This window comes from Melanerpes formicivorus, unplaced genomic scaffold (genome assembly GCF_026170545.1).
Source record: "Melanerpes formicivorus ecotype bairdi unplaced genomic scaffold, bMelFor1.0.p_v2 SCAF_46, whole genome shotgun sequence".
NCBI classification, from domain to species: Eukaryota; Metazoa; Chordata; class Aves; order Piciformes; family Picidae; genus Melanerpes; species Melanerpes formicivorus.
Window position 1 is genome coordinate 3,319,733 of NW_027142398.1, and position 17,207 is coordinate 3,336,939.

Genomic DNA, 17,207 nt, shown 5'->3' on the forward strand with positions numbered 1-17,207 from the left:
TCCTTCCTCCCCCTCCCATCTTCCATCTCCCTTTGGGGTTGTGGTTTTTGGCTTGGTGATGGGGTGGTGGAGTGAGAGTTAAGGAAACCAAACACCGTGCCCCGGCGCTGGGGGGGCCTGGGCTGAGCCCTGGCTGGAGCCAGGGAGCTGCTTGGAGGCTCCAGCAGGAACACCCCAGGTGTTTGTTCTGGGCTGGGTGCAGGAGCTCTGCCCTGCCCTGCCCTGCCCGAGGTGGCCTCCTGGCCTGTGACTCCTGGGGAAGGTATGTGGGGGACAAAAGGAGTTCTGCAGGCTTTGAGGGGCGTGCTAAGCCCCTGCATTTGCAGGATTAGCGGCTGGCAGAGGGGCTCCCACCCTCCCCAGCTGCGGGCTTGGCCCTTGTGGGCTGTTTCCCCGCGGGGCTGTGCCTCTTGGCCGCTTTCCCGGCGGAGGATCTTTGTCAGGGAGTCCTAAAACAAAGCCTCAGCTGCGGCAGGGCTGGGGGAGCAGCCAGGGAGCCTGTGCTGGCTCTAACCTCTCCTCTGGCCCCAGGCCATGCTACCTGCAGTGCCAGGTCGTTCCCCACACCCTAAAGAGCAGGGCGGTTAGGCACAGGGTGTGGGACCTTTGCTATCTTGGTCTCCGGGGGGGTGGTGGAGGGGCTGTGCCTTCCTGTTCTGAGGGGGGAGCTCCTGAACACGTGGGAGAGGCAGAAACGTTTTGGCATGGGCTTCAGCCCGTGCAGAAATCCCAGCAGGGGTGGGGAAATGCCTTAAAATACTTCATGGATATATCTCCATATCTGCAGGCAGCTGGGGCAGTGGTGGAGGTTCCCTTTATTTGCTGGGGGGCAGGGGTCTGGCGGTACATAGGGCTGCATCTAGGGCTCTGGAGGGCAGGGTCTGGCAGTGCAGAGGTTCATGGATCAGGACCTGGGGTGCAGAGGGCAGGGTGTGGGCTTATGGGGTGCATGGAGCTTGACTCAGGGGTGCAGAGGTGCAGAGAGGGTCTGGGAATACAGAGGTGCATGGATCTGAGGGTGCAGGGGACTGTGGGGCTGGGTCCAGAGGTGCATGGAGATGATAGGACTGGATGCAGATGTGCTGAGGGCAGGGTGTGAGGATGGAGAGGTGCCTGGGGTGGGTCTGGGGATGCATGGGGCTGGCTAGAGGCGTGCTGAGGGCAGGGTGTGAGGATGGAGGGGTGCCTGGGGTGGGTCTGGGGCTGCATGGGATGGGCTACAGGCGTGCTGAGGGCAGGGTGTGAGGATGGAGGGGTGCATGGGGTGGGTCTGGGGATGCATGGGGCTGGCTAGAGGCGTGCTGAGGGCAGGGTGTGAAGATGGAGGGGTGCACGAGGTGGGTCTGGGGATGCATGGGGCTGGCTACAGGCATGCTGAGGGCAGGGTCTGAGGAGGGAGGAGTGCATGGGGTAGGTCTGGGGATGCATGGGGCAGGCTACAGGCATGCTGAGGGCAGGGTCTGAGGATGGAGGGGTGCCTGGGGTGGGTCTGGGGATGCATGGGATGGGCTACAGGCGTGCTGAGGGCAGGGTCTGAGGAGGGAGGGGTGCAGGGGGTGGGTCTGGGGATGCATGGGGCTGGCTACAGGCATGCTGAGGATAGGGTGTGAGGAGGGAGGGGTGCAGGGCTGGAGCCAGGGGTGCAGAAGGCAGGACCTGAGGGCGCAGGGGTGCCCGGGGCAGGCAGCAGCAGCTCCCTAGGCCGTGAACTACAGGTCCCGGCAGCCCCGCTGCGGGCGGCGGTTCCGCCGCTGCCTCCACCTGACCCTCACATGACCGCGGCGGGGCCGGGGCCGGGGCCGGGGCCGGGATGGGGCAGCGCGATCGGATGTTCAAGGTGCTGGTGGTGGGAGATGCCACGGTGGGGAAGACGTCGCTGGTGCAGCGCTACGCCAACGACAGCTTCAACCGGCACTACAAGTCCACGGTGGGAGGTGAGCGGCGCCCGGCGGCGGCGGCGAGGGACGCCCCGGGGCGGGGCAGGAACCCCGGAGCCCCCTCCCCACCGGCGGCCAGGATTAGCTCGGAGTCCCAGCGAGCATCCCGGATCGCTCTCTCTCCCGGGAAGTCCGGAGGGGCAGCGCTGCTCCGGTTTGCAAACCGAGCAGTGCCCGGGCCGGGCCGAGCCGAGCCGTGCCGGGCTGGGGCTTCTCCTCTCCTCTGAAGGCCACCGAGGTCCTTGCTCAGCTCCAAATGCTGCTGGGGTTTATTCCTGCTGCATTTGTTACTTTTGCATTGATTAGTGCTGCATTCCTTACCATTGCAGTGGGGAGATTGTTGTTGCTATTATTTCTCTTGCGTTTGGCTTCACTTTGCTGTTGTCATTGCATTTATTGCTCCTGCAGTCAGGTCTGTTGGGTTTATTACTCCTGCATTACTCTTGCAGCTGTTATTGTTAAGCATCCCCCTTGCTCTCAGGCTCTGGTGGGAAACTCTCTGCTTTCCTTCCTTCCTTCTTTCTTTCCTTCCTTCCTTCCTTCTTTCTTTCCTTCCTTCCTTCTCTCCTTTCTTTCCTTCCTTCCTTCTCTCCTTCCTCCCTTCCTTCTCTCCTCCCTCCCTTCCTTCTCTCCTCCCTCCCTTCCTTCTCTCCTCCCTCCCTCCCTTCTCTCCTCCCTCCCTTCTCTCCTTCCTTTCTTCCTTCTCTCCTCCCTCCCTTCTCTCCTTCCTTTCTTCCTTCTCTCCTTCTTTCTCTCCTTCCTTTCTTCCTTCTCTTCTTTCTCTCCTTCCTTCCTTCTCTCCTTTCTCTCCTCCCTTCCTTCTCTCCTTTCTCTCCTCCCTTCCCTCTCTCCTTTCTCTCCTCCCTTCCTTCTCTCCTCCCTTCCTTCTCTCCTCCCTTCCTTCTCTCCTCCCTTCCTTCTCTCCTCCCTTCCTTCTCTCCTCCCTTCCTTCTCTCCTCCCTTCCTTCTCTCCTCCTTTCCTTCTCTCCTCCCTTCCTTCTCTCCTCCCTTCCTTCCTTTGTTCCTTCCTCATCTCCTTTAAGTCTGGAGAAGAGGAGGCTGAGGGATTCCCTCCTTGCTCTCTGCAGCTCCCTGCAAGGAGGCTGTGTCAGGTTGTGTCAGGTGACAGAACAAGAGGAAATGGCCTGAAGTTGTGCCAGGGGAGGGTTGGGTTGGAGATGAGGAACAATTTCTTTGCTGCAAGAGTGGTCAGGGGATTGGAAGGGGCTGCCCAGGGAGGTGGTGGAGCCCCCATGCCTGGGGGTGTTCCAGAGAGCTGTGGCCATGGCTCCTGGGGCCGTGGTTTGGTGGCCACCATGGGGTTGGGTTGCTGGTTGGACTCTTTGAGGTCTTTTCCAACCAAAACCATTCGATGACTGCTGCTTATCTGATGACATCTTGTGTGCCTGGGGGTGCAGGCAGTGGGGTGGGCAGTGTGTGTGGCACCTCTGGGTTGAACACTTACCCTGCTCCTTTCTGTGGTGCAGGAGAGGGGGCAGTGCTTGCCCACCCCCCTGCACTCTGCTTGGTTGTGCTGGGGCTGGGCCGGGACAGGCTGCCCTGGCTGGGAAAGCAGCTGCTGGGTTGGCCTGGGCTGGGAACCGGTGAGAGGCTGTGCAGGAGCGAGCCTGGTGGTGCAGAATGGTCCTGAGCAGGGTTCCTTTGTTTTCCTGGGGGGGCTCTCCAGTGGATTTTGCTCTGAAGGTGGTGCAGTGGTCGGAGTCGGAGACAGTTCGGCTTCAGCTCTGGGACATTGCAGGTATGTGCTGATGAGCCAGCAGGCTCAGGGCAGCAGTGCAAAGCCCTCAGTGGCTTTTGCCTTCTCCTTGCCCCTTTCCCATTTCCTTTTCCCCTTTCCCTTTCTTCTTTTACCTTTCCCCTTTTCCTTTGTTCCTTTCCCCTTTTCCTTTTCCCCGTTTCTTTTTCCCCTTTTCCTTTCCCCCTTTTCCTTTCCCCCTTTTCCTTTCCCCCTTTCCCTTTCCCCCTTTCCCCTTTCCCTTTGTTCCTTTCCCCTTTTCCTTTCCCTCGTTTCTTTTTCCCCTTTTGCTTTCCCCTTTTCCCCTTTTCCTTTTCCCCTTTTCCTTTTCCCCTTTTCCTTTTCCCCTTTTCCCCTTTTCCCCTTTTCCCCTTTTCCCCTTTTCCCCTTTTCCCCTTTTCCCCTTTTCCCCTTTTCCCCTTTTTCTTTCCCCTTTTCCTTTTCCCCTTTTCCCCTTTTCCTTTTCCCCTTTTCCTTTCCCCTTTTCCTTTTCCCCTTTTCCCCTTTTCCTTTTCCCCTTTTCCCCTTTTCCTTTTCCCCTTTTCCTCCTTCTCCTCCTGTGTGCTGGGTTGAAATTTCCCCCTCCCCCCAGCAATAAAGCTACCACATCCTGGCTCATTCACAGCTGGACACACAGCATCCCAGCTCTGAGCCTTCTGCTCAACCCTCATTTTCTGGGAGGAACCACAGGAATGCTGAGCCCTGCCCGGAGCAGCTCCACTGCCCCCACACTGCTCCGGCTGCTGGGGTCAGGACTGGGAGCTGGCTGCTCAGTGACCTGTGTGAGCAGAGCCAGCAGATCCCCCAGGAGCAGCCACAGCAAGAATCAGAGACCCACAGAAGGGGTTGGGTTGGAAGGGACCTTAAAGCTCATCCAGTTCCAACCCCCCTGCCATGGGCAGGGACACCTCCCCCCAGCCCAGCTTGCTCAAGGCCTCATCCAGCCTGGTCTGAAACACTTCCAGGGATGAGGCTTCCACAACCTCTCTGAGCAACCTGTGCCAGTGTCTCTCCACCCTCATTGTAAAGAACTTCTTCCTAGTATCCAATCTAAACCTCTTGTGCTCTAGTTTCAAGCTGGTTCCCCTTGCCCTACCACCACAGAGCTGCCTGCTGGGTGCCCCCCAGGTGGTGGGGCAGGGTCAGGAGTGGGGCACGCTCTGGTGGATGGTGTTAGATGGGCTGGAGCTGCAGGGAGCTGTGGTTCCTGAGTTCCCCCAGCAGCAGAAGACCAAGGCCAGGCCAGTGCTGGAGTGCCTCTCAAATGGCAGCTCTGGGTCTGGAGGGGTGAGGACAGGGCTGTGGTTTCCTCTGCTCTCACTGCTCAGACTTGTGTGGCTGGAATCCTGACAAAGAAAAGAGGAAGGAGAAGTTGGCAGCAGGAGGGTTGCAGCAAGAACCTGATTTCAGTTTCAGCCCCCAAAGGGCCTTCTAAGATTTGGAAAGCAGAGGGGGCAGGCTGGGGCTGGTGCCCTTGCCATGAGGCACACCCCCATAGCCCCTCAGAGGGCTGCTCACATGGCTTGAGGTGGCTCTGAGGGCTCAGCTCTTGATGGCTTCAGAGCCAAACCCCCCTGTGGACCAGCTGTGAGGCTGTGTGGGACCTGCAGTGACACCTCCCTGGTGTCAGAAGTGGTGGTTGCTGCCCTGCCCCTGCCCCATGTGGTGCAATGTGAGGGCTCTGGGATGTGGCCTCCACACAAGTGCCACCCACCCATGCAGCAGCCTGGTGGAGTCACCCTCTGGCTGCAGTTTTGGTAGGACAGGCAGGCTGCAAGGGGTAAGCAGGAAGCCTGCAGGGGCTGTGCTGCTTTCTGCTTGGCATCACAGTTTTCTCCCCAGAGAGCCTGGTCTGCCACGTTGTGCCCTGCTGGGGCTGGGGGCATGGTCCTGCTGGAGCTGGCAGTGGCCAGGACCCTGCTGCTGGTGGAGATTGTGTGCAGGGAAATGAGGAAACTGAAATAGTTACCCCAGGAGTAAAGCAAGGGTTGGACAAGTGTGCCAGGGGAAGGTTTAGGGTGGAGGTGGCAGTGAAGTGGATCTTGGTCTGGTTTCCCTCATTGTGAATGATAGGACAAGAGGAGATGGCCTCCAGTTGTACCTGGGGAGGTTTAGGTTGGAGATCAGGAACAATTTCTTGGCTGCAGGAGTGGTCAGGGATTGGCACAGGCTGCCCAGGGAGGTGGTGGAGTCCTCAGCCCTGGAGGGGTTCAAGAAAGCTGTGGCCATGGCCCTCTGGGATGTGGTTTAGTGGCCATGGTGGTGCTGGGTTGATGGTTGGACTCAGTGAGCTTAGAGGCCTCTTCCAGCTGAGACAGTTCCATGACTCTGAGCTTCTGAGTGTCTGGCTCAGGATTCAGAGCTTCCCAGTTTGTTCCTGTCCTGCTGCTGCCTTGGCTGAGCTACCCCAGGCAGGACACCTCTCCGTGCCCTTACTTCCTCACCAGTCAAGTGGAGGTGGTTGGGGCCAGGGCTGCACCATGAGGAATGTGTGATTTGTGTGAGCAGCTCTCAGAATACTCACTCTGAGGGGGGGGCTGGGGAATAACTTTGTCTTTCCTGTTGATCCTGAAGGCCAGGAACGCTTCACCTCCATGACTCGACTCTACTACAGGGAGGCAGCTGCCTGCATCATCATGTTTGATGTCACCAACGTCAGCACCTTCAGCAACAGCCAGAAGTGGAAGCAGGACTTGGACAGCAAGCTCCTGCTGCCAGATGGCAACCCTGTGCCTTGCCTGCTGCTGGCAAACAAAGTGAGCAGCTCCAGATGTGCTCTGTGTGTGGTGGGAGGGAAGGGCAAAGTGGAGGGAGAGTCCCTGTTAGCCCCAGGGCTTGTCCCATAGCCTGGGGCCTGTTCAAGCCTTCCCTTAATTCTCTTTCTCTAGCAAGGGTTCCCCTCTGGAATTAGGACACTGGTAGGACTGAATGCATGGACATGAGAGTCAGAGGGTTGTTTGGGTTGGGAAAGAGCTTTGAGATAGAACCACAGCACTGCTGAGGCTGGAAGAGACCTTGGAGATGATCAGGTCCAACCATTGGCCCAGAGCTGACAACCCTACCCCTGCTGCTGAGCCACCACCAACAACCTACAGCCCTCAGCACCACATCCACACAGCTTTTAAACACCTCTGGGGTGGTGACTCCTCCACCTCCCTGGGCAGCCTGTGCCACTGCTTGGCCACCCTTTCAGGGAACAGATTGTTCCTGATGTCCAACCTGAAGCTCTGCTGGTGCAACCTGAGTCCCTCTCACCTTGTCCTGTCACTTGGTGCATGTGAGGAGACCAATCCCCACCTCACCCCAGCCTCCTTTCAAGGAGTTGCAGAGGGCAATGAGGTTTCCCTTCAGCCTCCTTCCTGATGGCTAAACAGCCTCAGTTCCCTCAGCTGCTCCTCACAGGATTTGTGCTCCAGGTCCTTCACCAGCTTGGTGGCTCTTCTTGGGACAGACTCCAGCACTTCAATGTCCTTCTTGTAGTGAGGAGCCCCAGGTCAAGCCTAGATGATAGATCACTGAGTCCAGCTGTTGGCACTAAGGAGATGTTTGACAGCTGCTGTGTCCTTGGGGGCAATCCCTTGTGCAGGGCTGTTGGAGCTTGAGCTCTGTAGCCCCTGGGTTAGAAAGATTGGAGCTCAAGCTCTGTAGCTCCTAGGTTTGAAAGCTCAGAGCTTGAGCTCTGTAGCTCCTAGGTTTGAAAGCTCAGAGCTTGAGCTCTGCAGCTCCTGGGTTTGAAAGCCTGGAGCTGGGGCTCTGCAGCTCCTGGGTTTGAAAGCCTGGAGCTGGAGCTCTGCAGCTCCTGGGTTTGAAAGCTCAGAGCTGGAGCTCTGCAGCTCCTTGGTTTGTGAAAGCCTGGAGCTGGAGCTCTGCAGCTCCTGGGTTTGAAAGCCTGGAGCTGGGGCTCTGCAGCTTCTGGGTTTGAAAGCTCAGAGCTGGAGCTCTGCAGCTCCTGGGTTTGAAAGCCTGGAGCTGGGGCTCTGCAGCTCCTGGGTTTGAAAGCCTGGAGCTGGAGCTCTGCAGCTCCTGGGTTTGAAAGCTCAGAGCTGGAGCTCTGCAGCTCCTGGGTTTGTGAAAGCCTGGAGCTGGAGCTCTGCAGCTCCTGGGTTTGAAAGCTCAGAGCTGGAGCTCTGCAGCTCCTGGGTTTGTGAAAGCCTGGAGCTGGAGCTCTGCAGCTCCTGGGTTTGAAAGCCTGGAGCTGGGGCTCTGCAGCTCCTGGGTTTCAAGCTTTGCTTTGCCTATTTTTGGTGTGTAACTTGCAGCAGCCAGGGGAGGCTGTGTGGCACACTGCTGGTGCTTTCTGTTCCAGCTGCCAGAGGGATGTCCTCTGGCTGCAGCAGCAAGTCCCACCCTGTAGAGTGGTTGTTGCCACTTCATCATTTATTTTCCTTTCCTTTAACAACCTCCTTTGTGTTCCTCGTGTGCCAGCCTTGGCTCAGCAGCCCTTTCCAGGTACAGTTTGAGACTTGCCTGGCTTGAGAGAGCCTAAAAGTGGAGATGACTCAAAAGCATGATGGGTGGGCAGGAGAGTGCTGGGCTTTCTTCTCCTCTTCTTCACTGCTGCTTCAGGGCAGCAGCTTGGCCTGCAGCAGGGGGATCTGTGTGGCTGTCCCCACTGAGAGAAGCTGTGGCAGGGTAGGGTTCCTCACTGCTTCTTCTTCACATCCCTTTGGGATCAGCGTGGCTGCATCTGGGACACCTCAGCAGTGCCTCAGCTCCCTGCTCCCTAGAGGCTGGGCAGATTTTGCATGGGGGACAAAGCTTCCTGGTCCCATGCTGGATGAACCTCCATTCCCTGCATGCTTGGCTGAGGTGTGTCAGTATCTCAGACAAGATAAATGCTGCTTGCAACATCCCATTAAGAACCTTGCCCTGAGAGCTCTCTATTAGGTTGCAGTCTGGGGGATGTGAAGGGCTGAGCCTGCTGCCATCATGCAGGCTGGGGGGTATGTGTGGGGGTGGGGTTGGGATAGTTCCCCTCCCAGCTTAAAAATTAAAAGGCTGAAGTTAACCTGAGCTGGCTCTTGCTTTGCAGTGTGACCTTTCCCCCTGGGCAGTGACAAGGGAAGAAGTGGATCGGTTCAGCAAAGAAAACGGCTTTTCTGGTTGGGTGGAGACATCTGTCAAGGAAAACAAGAACATCAATGAGTCCATGAGGTAGGCACAAGGCTGGGGATGCACAGAGTCACAGATTGCAGCAGGCTGGAAGGGATCCCCACAGCTCAGCTCATCCAAGCCCCTGGCAGAGAGCAGGGACCCCTCCCACTGGAGCAGGCCGCTCAGAGCCACAGCAGATTTGACCTTGGATGTCTCCAGGGATGGAGCCACAACCACATGTCCCAGAGTCTCCCCACCCTCACTGTGCAGAACTTCCTCCAACCTAAATCCCCCCTGCTCCAGTTGCAAACCATTGTCTCTCAGCCTATCACTGCTTGCCCCTGGAAGCAGTCCCTCCCCAGCCTTCCTGGGGGAGTCCTTTCAGCTCACTGAGAGGCTGCTCTGGGGTCTGCCTGGAGCCTTCTCAGCTCCAGGTGTTCATAGTATCATAGTATCATTCAGGGTTGGAAGGGACCACAAGGATCATCTAGTTCCAACCCCCCTGCCATGGGCAGGGACACCCCACACTACATCAGCCTGGCCACAGCCTCAGCCAGCCTGGGCTTAAACACCCCCAGGGACGGGGCCTCAACCACCTCCCTGGACAACCCATTCCAGGGCTTCACCACTCTCATGGGGAAGAACTTCCTCCTCACCTCCAGCCTCAATCTCCCCACCTCCAGCTTCATTCCATTCCCCCTAGTCCTATCACTACCTGAGATCTTGAGCAGTCCCTCCCCAGCCTTCCTGTAGGCCCCCTTCAGATCCTGGAAGGCCACAATGAGGTCACCTCAGAGCCTTCTCTTCTGCAGACTGCACAGCCCCAACTCCTTCAGTCTGTCCTCATAGGAGAGCAGCTCCAGCCCTCTGCTCATCCTCCTGGCCCTGCTCTGGACACCTTCCAGCACCTCCACATCCCTCTTGTAATAGGGGCTCCAGAACTGGACACAGTACTCCAGATGGGGTCTCCCCTGGAGTACTGTTGGAGTAGTGTTGGGGTTTTGTTTTTCATGAGCACCCAAAAACCCCAAACCAACTCACCTCTCTTTGCCTCCTAGAGTCCTGATTGAAAAGATGATGTCCTCATCCACTGGGGATGGAAGTTCCACTGCCACTGGGAGTGGGGATTATATTAACATCAAGGAGTCAGCCCCACCAGGCTGGGCTTGCTGTTAGATGCACTGACTGCACCACCTGCCTGGGCTCCAGCACCAATCTCTCAGATTGTTTTGCCCCCCCTCAGCTGGCTGCCACTGGTTTTGGAGTTGGTTTTTACTTTGGCCACCACCATGAACTCTCTTCTGCTTCCTGCCCCTTTGTTCTTCAGTAGAGCACTGATTGCTCCAGTGGCTTGGGAGTGAGGAGTGGGGAGGAGTGAGCAGGCTCCTCGTCCTCCTGGTGTGGCAGCAGCTGGCAGCTCTGCCAGCAGTGCTGCAGCACAGGCCCTGGCCAAGCTTGGGTGAATTACTTTGGAGCATTTTTGAGCACTTCATCCTCTGACATGGATGTCAAAGGAATATTTTTGATGGCTTTTTTTGCACCTTTTATTTCCCCCCCACCAGGACTTGCACCCTCCCTACACAAAGGCACCCAAGTGTCCTTCAGGTCCAAAGTGCCCTTCAGGTCCAAAGTGTCCATGGTGACCTGGGGCTCAAGCTGTGCCTGTGGCTTCCCAGCATGGGATTACAGCAAACCTTTTGCTTCCTGCTCTGGATCTGCCTTTGGTGATGTGTCCTGCAGGCACCACCACATCTCATCACTGCCACTGACTTGTCCTTCAGGTGTGAAGCTGCTGCAGCTCAGCCCTTCCTCCATGCCCAGACTGTGGTGCTGAACAGCACAGCCCTCTGGCTTTTGCCCAGTTCCTCTCTGCTCATTCCTTCTTCCTCACCCTCTGCCCAGCACAGAATCACAGAATGCATCAGGCTGGCAGGGACCCTCGAGGCTCCTCTTGTCCAGCAGACAGCAGGGACATCTCCACCTGGATCAGGTTGCTCAGGGCCCACTGAAGTTTAACCTGGAGTGTCTCCAAGGATGGGGCCTCAACCACATCCCTGGGCAACCTGCTGCAGGATTTCACCACTCCCATTGGAAACAATTTTCTCCTGGTGTCCAACCTAAATCTCCCCTGCTCCAGTTTCAAACCATTGCCTCTCACCCTATCCCCACAGACCCTCCTGAAGAGTCCCTTCCTGGAGGTGCCCTTCAGATATTGAAATGCAGCTTTCAGGTCTCCCTGGAGCTTTCTCTTCTCCAGGCTGAACAGCTCCAAGTCCCTCAGCCTCTCCATGGCCTCCTCTGGACCTGCCCCAACCATTTCCTGTCCTTCTTGTCTTGGGGGCCTCAGAGCTGGACAATCCTGCATGTTCTCTTCTGCTGCTGCTTTATTAGGGCTCCAAGAGCTGAAGGAGGAACAGGTTGTAAACTCCTTTGTATGCCACAAGAAGCCCTTTTCACTCGGGGAACGACTCTGCATCCTCCCAGCTCAATTGGCAATTGCTGACCAATTGCCCTCCCACAATTGTTCTGGAGGGCTGAGGGGGTTTGGTGGCAGGGACGGTGCAGGAAGGGCAGCTCTCTGAAAGCCCACCTGCTGGGTTTAGTGCAGTGAGGGGGAAGCAAAGGAGAAGGCTTCACAGGACAAAAGGGGATGAAGAGAATTGCTCCCCACTTGCCTTTTGCTGTCTGCTTGCTCTGCCATTTCCCCAGGCAGTCAGCTTCAGGACCAGTTCTTGCCCATAACAACAAAACATGGGTAAAACCAGACTAATAGTCTGGAGGGTTGGAGTTCTGCAGCCTTGTAGGCATCTTCTGGCAGTAAGTTCAGCTACAGCATTGTCTGGCCAACCTTTGGACAAGTGGTCTTCATAGAATCAGCACAGAATGGTTGAGGTTGGAAAGGGCCTCAGAGATCAGTTCCTCCAACCTCCCCACCATGGGCAGGGACTCCTCTTAGCTGGACTCAGCTGCTCAAGGCCTCATTCAACCTGGCCTTAAACACCCCCAGGCAGGAGGCAGCCACAGCCTCCCTGGGCATCCTGTGCCAGAGCCTCACCTCCCTCCTAGTGATGAACTTCTTCCTCAGCTCCACTCTAACCCTGCTCTCCCTCAGCTCCAAACCATCTTGTCCTGTCTCTAGACACCCTCAGCAAGAGTCTCTCTGCAGCCCTCCTGCAGGATCCCTTCAGCTACTGGAAGGCAGCTCTGAGGTCCCCCTGGATCCTTCTCCAGGCTGCACACCCCCAGCTCCCTCAGCCTCTCCTCACAGCAGAGCTGCTCCAGCCCTTGGAGCATCTTTGTGGCCTCCTCTGGACTCTCTGTAGCAGCTCTGTGTCCTTCTTATGCTGAGGACACCAGACCTGGAGACAGGATTTGAGGTGGGGGCCTCAGCAGAGCAGAGTCAAAGGGAAGAACCAATAAGGTCTTTCTCTTCTGGCGTAGTTTCATTTGAAACCAGGGCTGTAAACTGCTTTGTCCCAACTCCTGCTGAACTGGGAGTGCTTCTCTTGGGCAAAGCCTTCCCTCTGTCTGCCTTTTCTTCCTCTGTAGAACCTGTGGAGGGGGAAGGTGGTAAAGGACAGGAGCTGACTGCCTTCAGGAAGCACACCCCCCAAACCACAAACCATTTTCATTCTCAGGAGCAGGAAAGGCTTGAGGGAGGAAATTGAGCCCCAGGGGTGTGTTCCACTGGGGCAGCTGAAAGCTGAAGTGCCTGGGCTAGGACTCTGCTGTGCAAATGTTGCTGAATTTGGGGTTACAGGCACTTCCAAATCCCTTTTTTTGTTGTGTTGGGTTTGCACTGCTGGATTCAGTGTAGAAATGTGTGAAAGGTGGAGCTGGTGAGCAGCAAAATTGACCTTTCCTGGTCGAATTTGGCTGCTTAAATACTGTGTTAAAAGAGAAAGAAAAGAAGTGCATGAGAGAGAGAGATCTGTCTGTTAAGTCTATCAATATTTCCAGTGCTCTAGGGACCATGGGGGGAAGAGTTTAACCTTTTAAAGGCTCCATCCCCAAAACCAATTCAGAGTCATCTCTTGTTTATTGACTTCTCCATCCAAATGGTGTAGCACAGAGGTTGAGCAGGCACTGAAGCTGTTCTTGCAGGTGGAGAAGCTGAGGCAGGCAGTGGAGCTCTCTGCCCAGAACCAGCTGATAGAGTGGAGTGGAATGGAATGGAATGGAAGAATGGAATGGAAGAATGGAATGGAATGGAAGAATGAAATGGAATGGAATGGAATGGAATGGAATGGAATGGAATGGAATGGAATGGAATGGAATGGAATGGAATGGAATGGAATGGAATGAACCAGGTTGGAAGAGACCTTTGAGATCATCAAGTCCAACCTATCACCCAACACCATCTAATCAACTAAACCATGGCACCCAGCACCCCATCAAGTCTCCTTCTAAACACCTCCAGTGATGGTGACTCCACCACCTCCCTGGGCAGCCCATTCCAAAGGCCAATCTCTCTTTGCCTCAGGTCAGTGAGATTTTTGACCCTCAAAGGAAACAGAAATGTCCAGTTCCTGGGGTTTTTTTTCAGGCCCATTTGCCAGGCCATGCAGGAAAGCATCTTCCTAGCTGCTGCCTGTCAGTTTGAGATGATCAGAGATTCATAGAATGGCTTGGGTTGGTTGAAGCCTTGAAGTTCATCCAGTTCCAAGCCCCTGCTATGGGCAGGGGACACCACCTCCCACCAGCCCAGCTTGCTCAAGGCCTCATCCAGCCTGGCCTTCAACACCTCCAGGGAGGGAACATCCACAACCTCCCTGAGCAACCTGTCCCAGTGCCTCCCTACCCTCAGTCAAGAATTTCTTCCTCAACTCCAGTCTCAATCTCCCCTCTCCCAGCTCAGTTAGTTGTACAGGACTAAACCAAAGGGGGTTTTGGGGGGGTGGTTATTTGGTTTTGCTTTGCTTCTGCTTTGCTTTTTTCACAGCAGTTTGTGTGCCCCACAGCAAGCTCTGAGGGAAAACAAAGCCTCCCAGCCACCTGCACAGCAAAACTGTTTTCCTGTCAGCTTGGGGTTTTATCCCCACCTCAAGCAACGACTGTTCCTGTTGTGCAGGCTGGGTTTTGACACTTGGCTGCTGTGTCTACCAAGATGTTAACAAGCAGGGTGGAAAAACAAACATCCCCCCCAAAGGCAGCCAGCGGCACCGGAAACCGCTGGGCAGAAGAGAAATGAGCTGCAACCAAAGCAAAACCTCCACACCACCTTCCCCTGGCTTTCTGCTTGGCTGTGAGGGGCACTCAGGAAGAACAGGTCCAAGATGGGAAGGGGTTGTCCAGGGAGGTGGTTAGGGCCCCATCCCTGGAGGTGTTAAAGCCCAGGCTGGATGAGGCTCTGGCCAGGCTGATCTAGTGTGGGGTGTCCCTGCCCATGGCAGGGGGGTTGGAACTGGATGATCCTTGTGATCCCTTCCAACCCTGACTGATTCTATAAGATTGAGAGGTCCAGGCAGCAAAGATCCACTGCAACAGGTTGCCCAAGGAGGTTGTGAGATGATCCTTGTGGTCCCTTCCAACCCTGACTGATTCTGTAAGATTGAGAGGTCCAGGCAGCAAAGATCCACTGGCACAGGTTGCCCAGGGAGGTTGTGAGATGATCCTTGTGGTGCCTTCCAACCCTGACTGATTCTGTAAGATTGAGAGGTCCAGGCAGCAAAGATCCACTGGCACAGGTTGCCCAAGGAGGTTGTGAGATGATCCTTGTGGTGCCTTCCAACCCTGACTGATTGTATAAGATTGAGAGGTCCAGGCAGCAAAGATCCACTGGCACAGGTTGCCCAGGGAGGTTGTGGATGCCCCCTCGCTGGAGGTGTTCAAGGAGGGGGGGTTGGAACTGGATGACCTTTAAGGTCCCTTCCAACCCAACCCTTCCTATGGATCTCTGAATCTAACCATGGGCAGCGTGGAAGGAAAGGTTGTGCCCAGCTTGTGCTGGCTGAACTAATTCTTGGGTTTGAAAGCAACTGGAAGGGCAAAACCAGCCTGAGTAAAGCAGCTTCTAAGAAGTCCTTTAAGCACAGTGAAGCCTTCTCCTTTCACCTACCAACCAGAAAAGCTTCATCTTGGTTTGAAGGTCTGATGCTTCAGTGGTGTCTCAGGCAGGAATGAGAAGTCCTTTAAGCACAGTGAAGCCTTCTCCTTTCACACATCAACCAGAAAAGCTTCATCTTGGCTTGAAGGTCTGATGCTTCAGTGGTGTCTCAGGCAGGAATGGACTGTGCAGCAAATGAAGCTGCTGGATTTCCCCTCCTGAAGTGCCTCCTTTTTCCTCTTTGTGTGTGTGTGTGTGCCCCTGGGCCAGCTGCAGCCATTTCCTCCTCCTTCCCCACGCTGTTTCTCATCCCTGGAACTTCAATTTGTGGCCAAGGAGCTCCAAACCACACCGAGTCTCAACAGTGTGTGTTTCTGGGTGGCTCTGGCAGCAAGCTGTGGGTGCACACAGGTGGGAAGCTGGCTGCAGAACTGGACAGGGCTGTGGTTCAGAAAGAAGTCCAGGAGGACAAAAAAAAGCCTCTTTGTTTTGGTTGGTTTGATTCAATTGCTTGCAGTTATGCAGAAGTCTTTTAGAAGGCAGAGCTGTGGTTGCTGTAAAGTTGCAGTATTATCATTAGAGAGGGAGAGAAGGAGCTGCTGGGAGGTTTTCTCCCTATCAATCAGTTACTAAATGCAGTATTGCAAACATCTGAAATAAAAGATCTGACGTTGCTGGTGTAGTTGTTTGGTGTTTTCCTCCCCCTCCAACGGCCCTAAAATCCGAGGCCCAACTAGGGGCAACCTTGCTGGCAGCAACAGGGTGCAAAGCACAGGGTTGAACTGCTTTGTGTTGCCTGCAAAGCAAATGAGAGCCTTTTGCCTGAGCCATCTTGGGTTTGGTTTACTGACCCACAGTGAAAGCTGCACCTCTGTGAGCCAGCCATGGGGGGAGGTTGGTCAAATAGACTCAGCTAAGGGCAGAAGAGGATTCTTTGGTGTGGATGGGTGTTAGTGCACCTTCCTTCCTTTGGCTCATCAATTCAGAGTGGTTTGGGAATGCAGAGATTGATGGAGTCACAGAATGGGTTGGGTTGGGAGGGACCTGAAAAATCATCCAGTTCCAAGCCCCCTTGGCATGGGCAGGGACACCTCCTGCCAGCCCAGCTTGCTCAAGGCCTCATCCAACCTGGCCTTCAACACCTTCAGGGAGGAGGCAGCCACAGCTTCCCTGGGCACCCTGTGCCAAGTGTCTCCCCACCCTCACTGTACAAATGCTCTGGCTATCTCTTCCCTTCCTGATCAGCTGAATTTTCCTGAGTATGGACTGGAGGGAAGGACAGGGCACATCTGAATTGATCAGAGAAACAGCAGTAATGGCAAAGGAGACAAATTAAGCTCCAGCAGGGCATTAAATGAACTCAGATCACTCCTCTAACTAGGTGAAAAAGCTGATTAGATGTGTGTAGCCAATCCAATCTTCTCCAATAATTCAACATACACAGAATGAAGAACGTTCTTATGTTCTGGTTTTGATGGAGTGGAGGAATGAGCCTGTGGAAAGATTCAAGGGTGAAGACGACCTGGTATGGCTGAAGCAGCTGTTGTTTGGGTGCTCTTTTAAATGGCAGACCCAGCTCTAAGCAAAATGAGGGAGTTTGGGGGTTCTGTGGAAGTCAAAGCCTGGAGGACCCAAAAGCTTCCCTGGATTTTGCATGGAAGTTGTTGCACATTCTACCTGGCACAGTGTGAGCTCAGCTGGTCTGGGGTGTGCCCCAGAGCACAGAGGAGCTGCTTGGGTCCAGGTGTTGGATGTGGAAGTATCAGTATCAGTCAGGGTTGGAAGGGACCACAAGGATCATCTAGTTCCAACCCCCCTGCCATGGGCAGGGACACCCCACACTAGATCAGCCTGGCCAGAGCCTCAGCCAGCCTGGGCTTAAACATCTCCAGGGCTGGGGCCTCGACCACCTCCCTGGACAACCCAGTCCAGGGCTTCACCACTCTCATGGGGAAGAACTTCCTCCTCACATCCAGCCTCAATCTCCCCACCCCCAGCTTCATTCCATCCCTCCTAGTCCTATCACTCCCTGAGATCCTGAGCAGTCCCTCCCCAGCCTTCCTGGAGCCCCCTTCAGATCCTGGAAGGCCACAATGAGGTCACCTCGGAGCCTTCTCTTCTGCAGACTGAACAGCCCCAACTCCTTCAGTCTGTCCTCACAGCAGAGCAGCTCCAGCCCTCTGCTCATCCTCCTGGCCCTGCTCTGGACACCTTCCAGCACCTCCAGATCCCTCTTGCCATAGGGGCTCCAGAACTGGAGGCAGTACTCCAGGTGGGGTCTCCCCAGAGCTGAGCAGAGGGGGAGGATCACCTCCCTTGCCCTGCTGGCCACACTTCTGCTGCAGCCCAGGAGAAGCCCAAGGTGGCCCTGCAG

General features: G+C 55.5%; 1 protein-coding gene across 2 annotated transcripts; it reads left to right on the plus strand.

Annotated features, from left to right (window-relative positions):
* The first annotated feature begins 1,632 nt into the window (after positions 1–1,632).
* Positions 1,633–15,507, plus strand: RAB29 (RAB29, member RAS oncogene family). Of its 2 annotated transcripts, XM_068159655.1 has the most exons (5): positions 1,633–1,934; positions 3,625–3,696; positions 6,268–6,449; positions 8,726–8,847; positions 9,846–15,507. In XM_068159655.1, the coding sequence occupies exons 1-5, from the start codon at positions 1,811–1,813 to the stop codon at positions 9,961–9,963; spliced, it is 618 nt and encodes a 205-aa protein (XP_068015756.1). In that variant the 5' UTR covers positions 1,633–1,810; the 3' UTR covers positions 9,964–15,507. The 2 variants fall into 2 exon arrangements, with proteins under 2 accessions (XP_068015756.1, XP_068015757.1); XM_068159656.1 differs by lacking the exon at positions 3,625–3,696.
* The last annotated feature ends 1,700 nt before the right edge of the window (positions 15,508–17,207 follow it).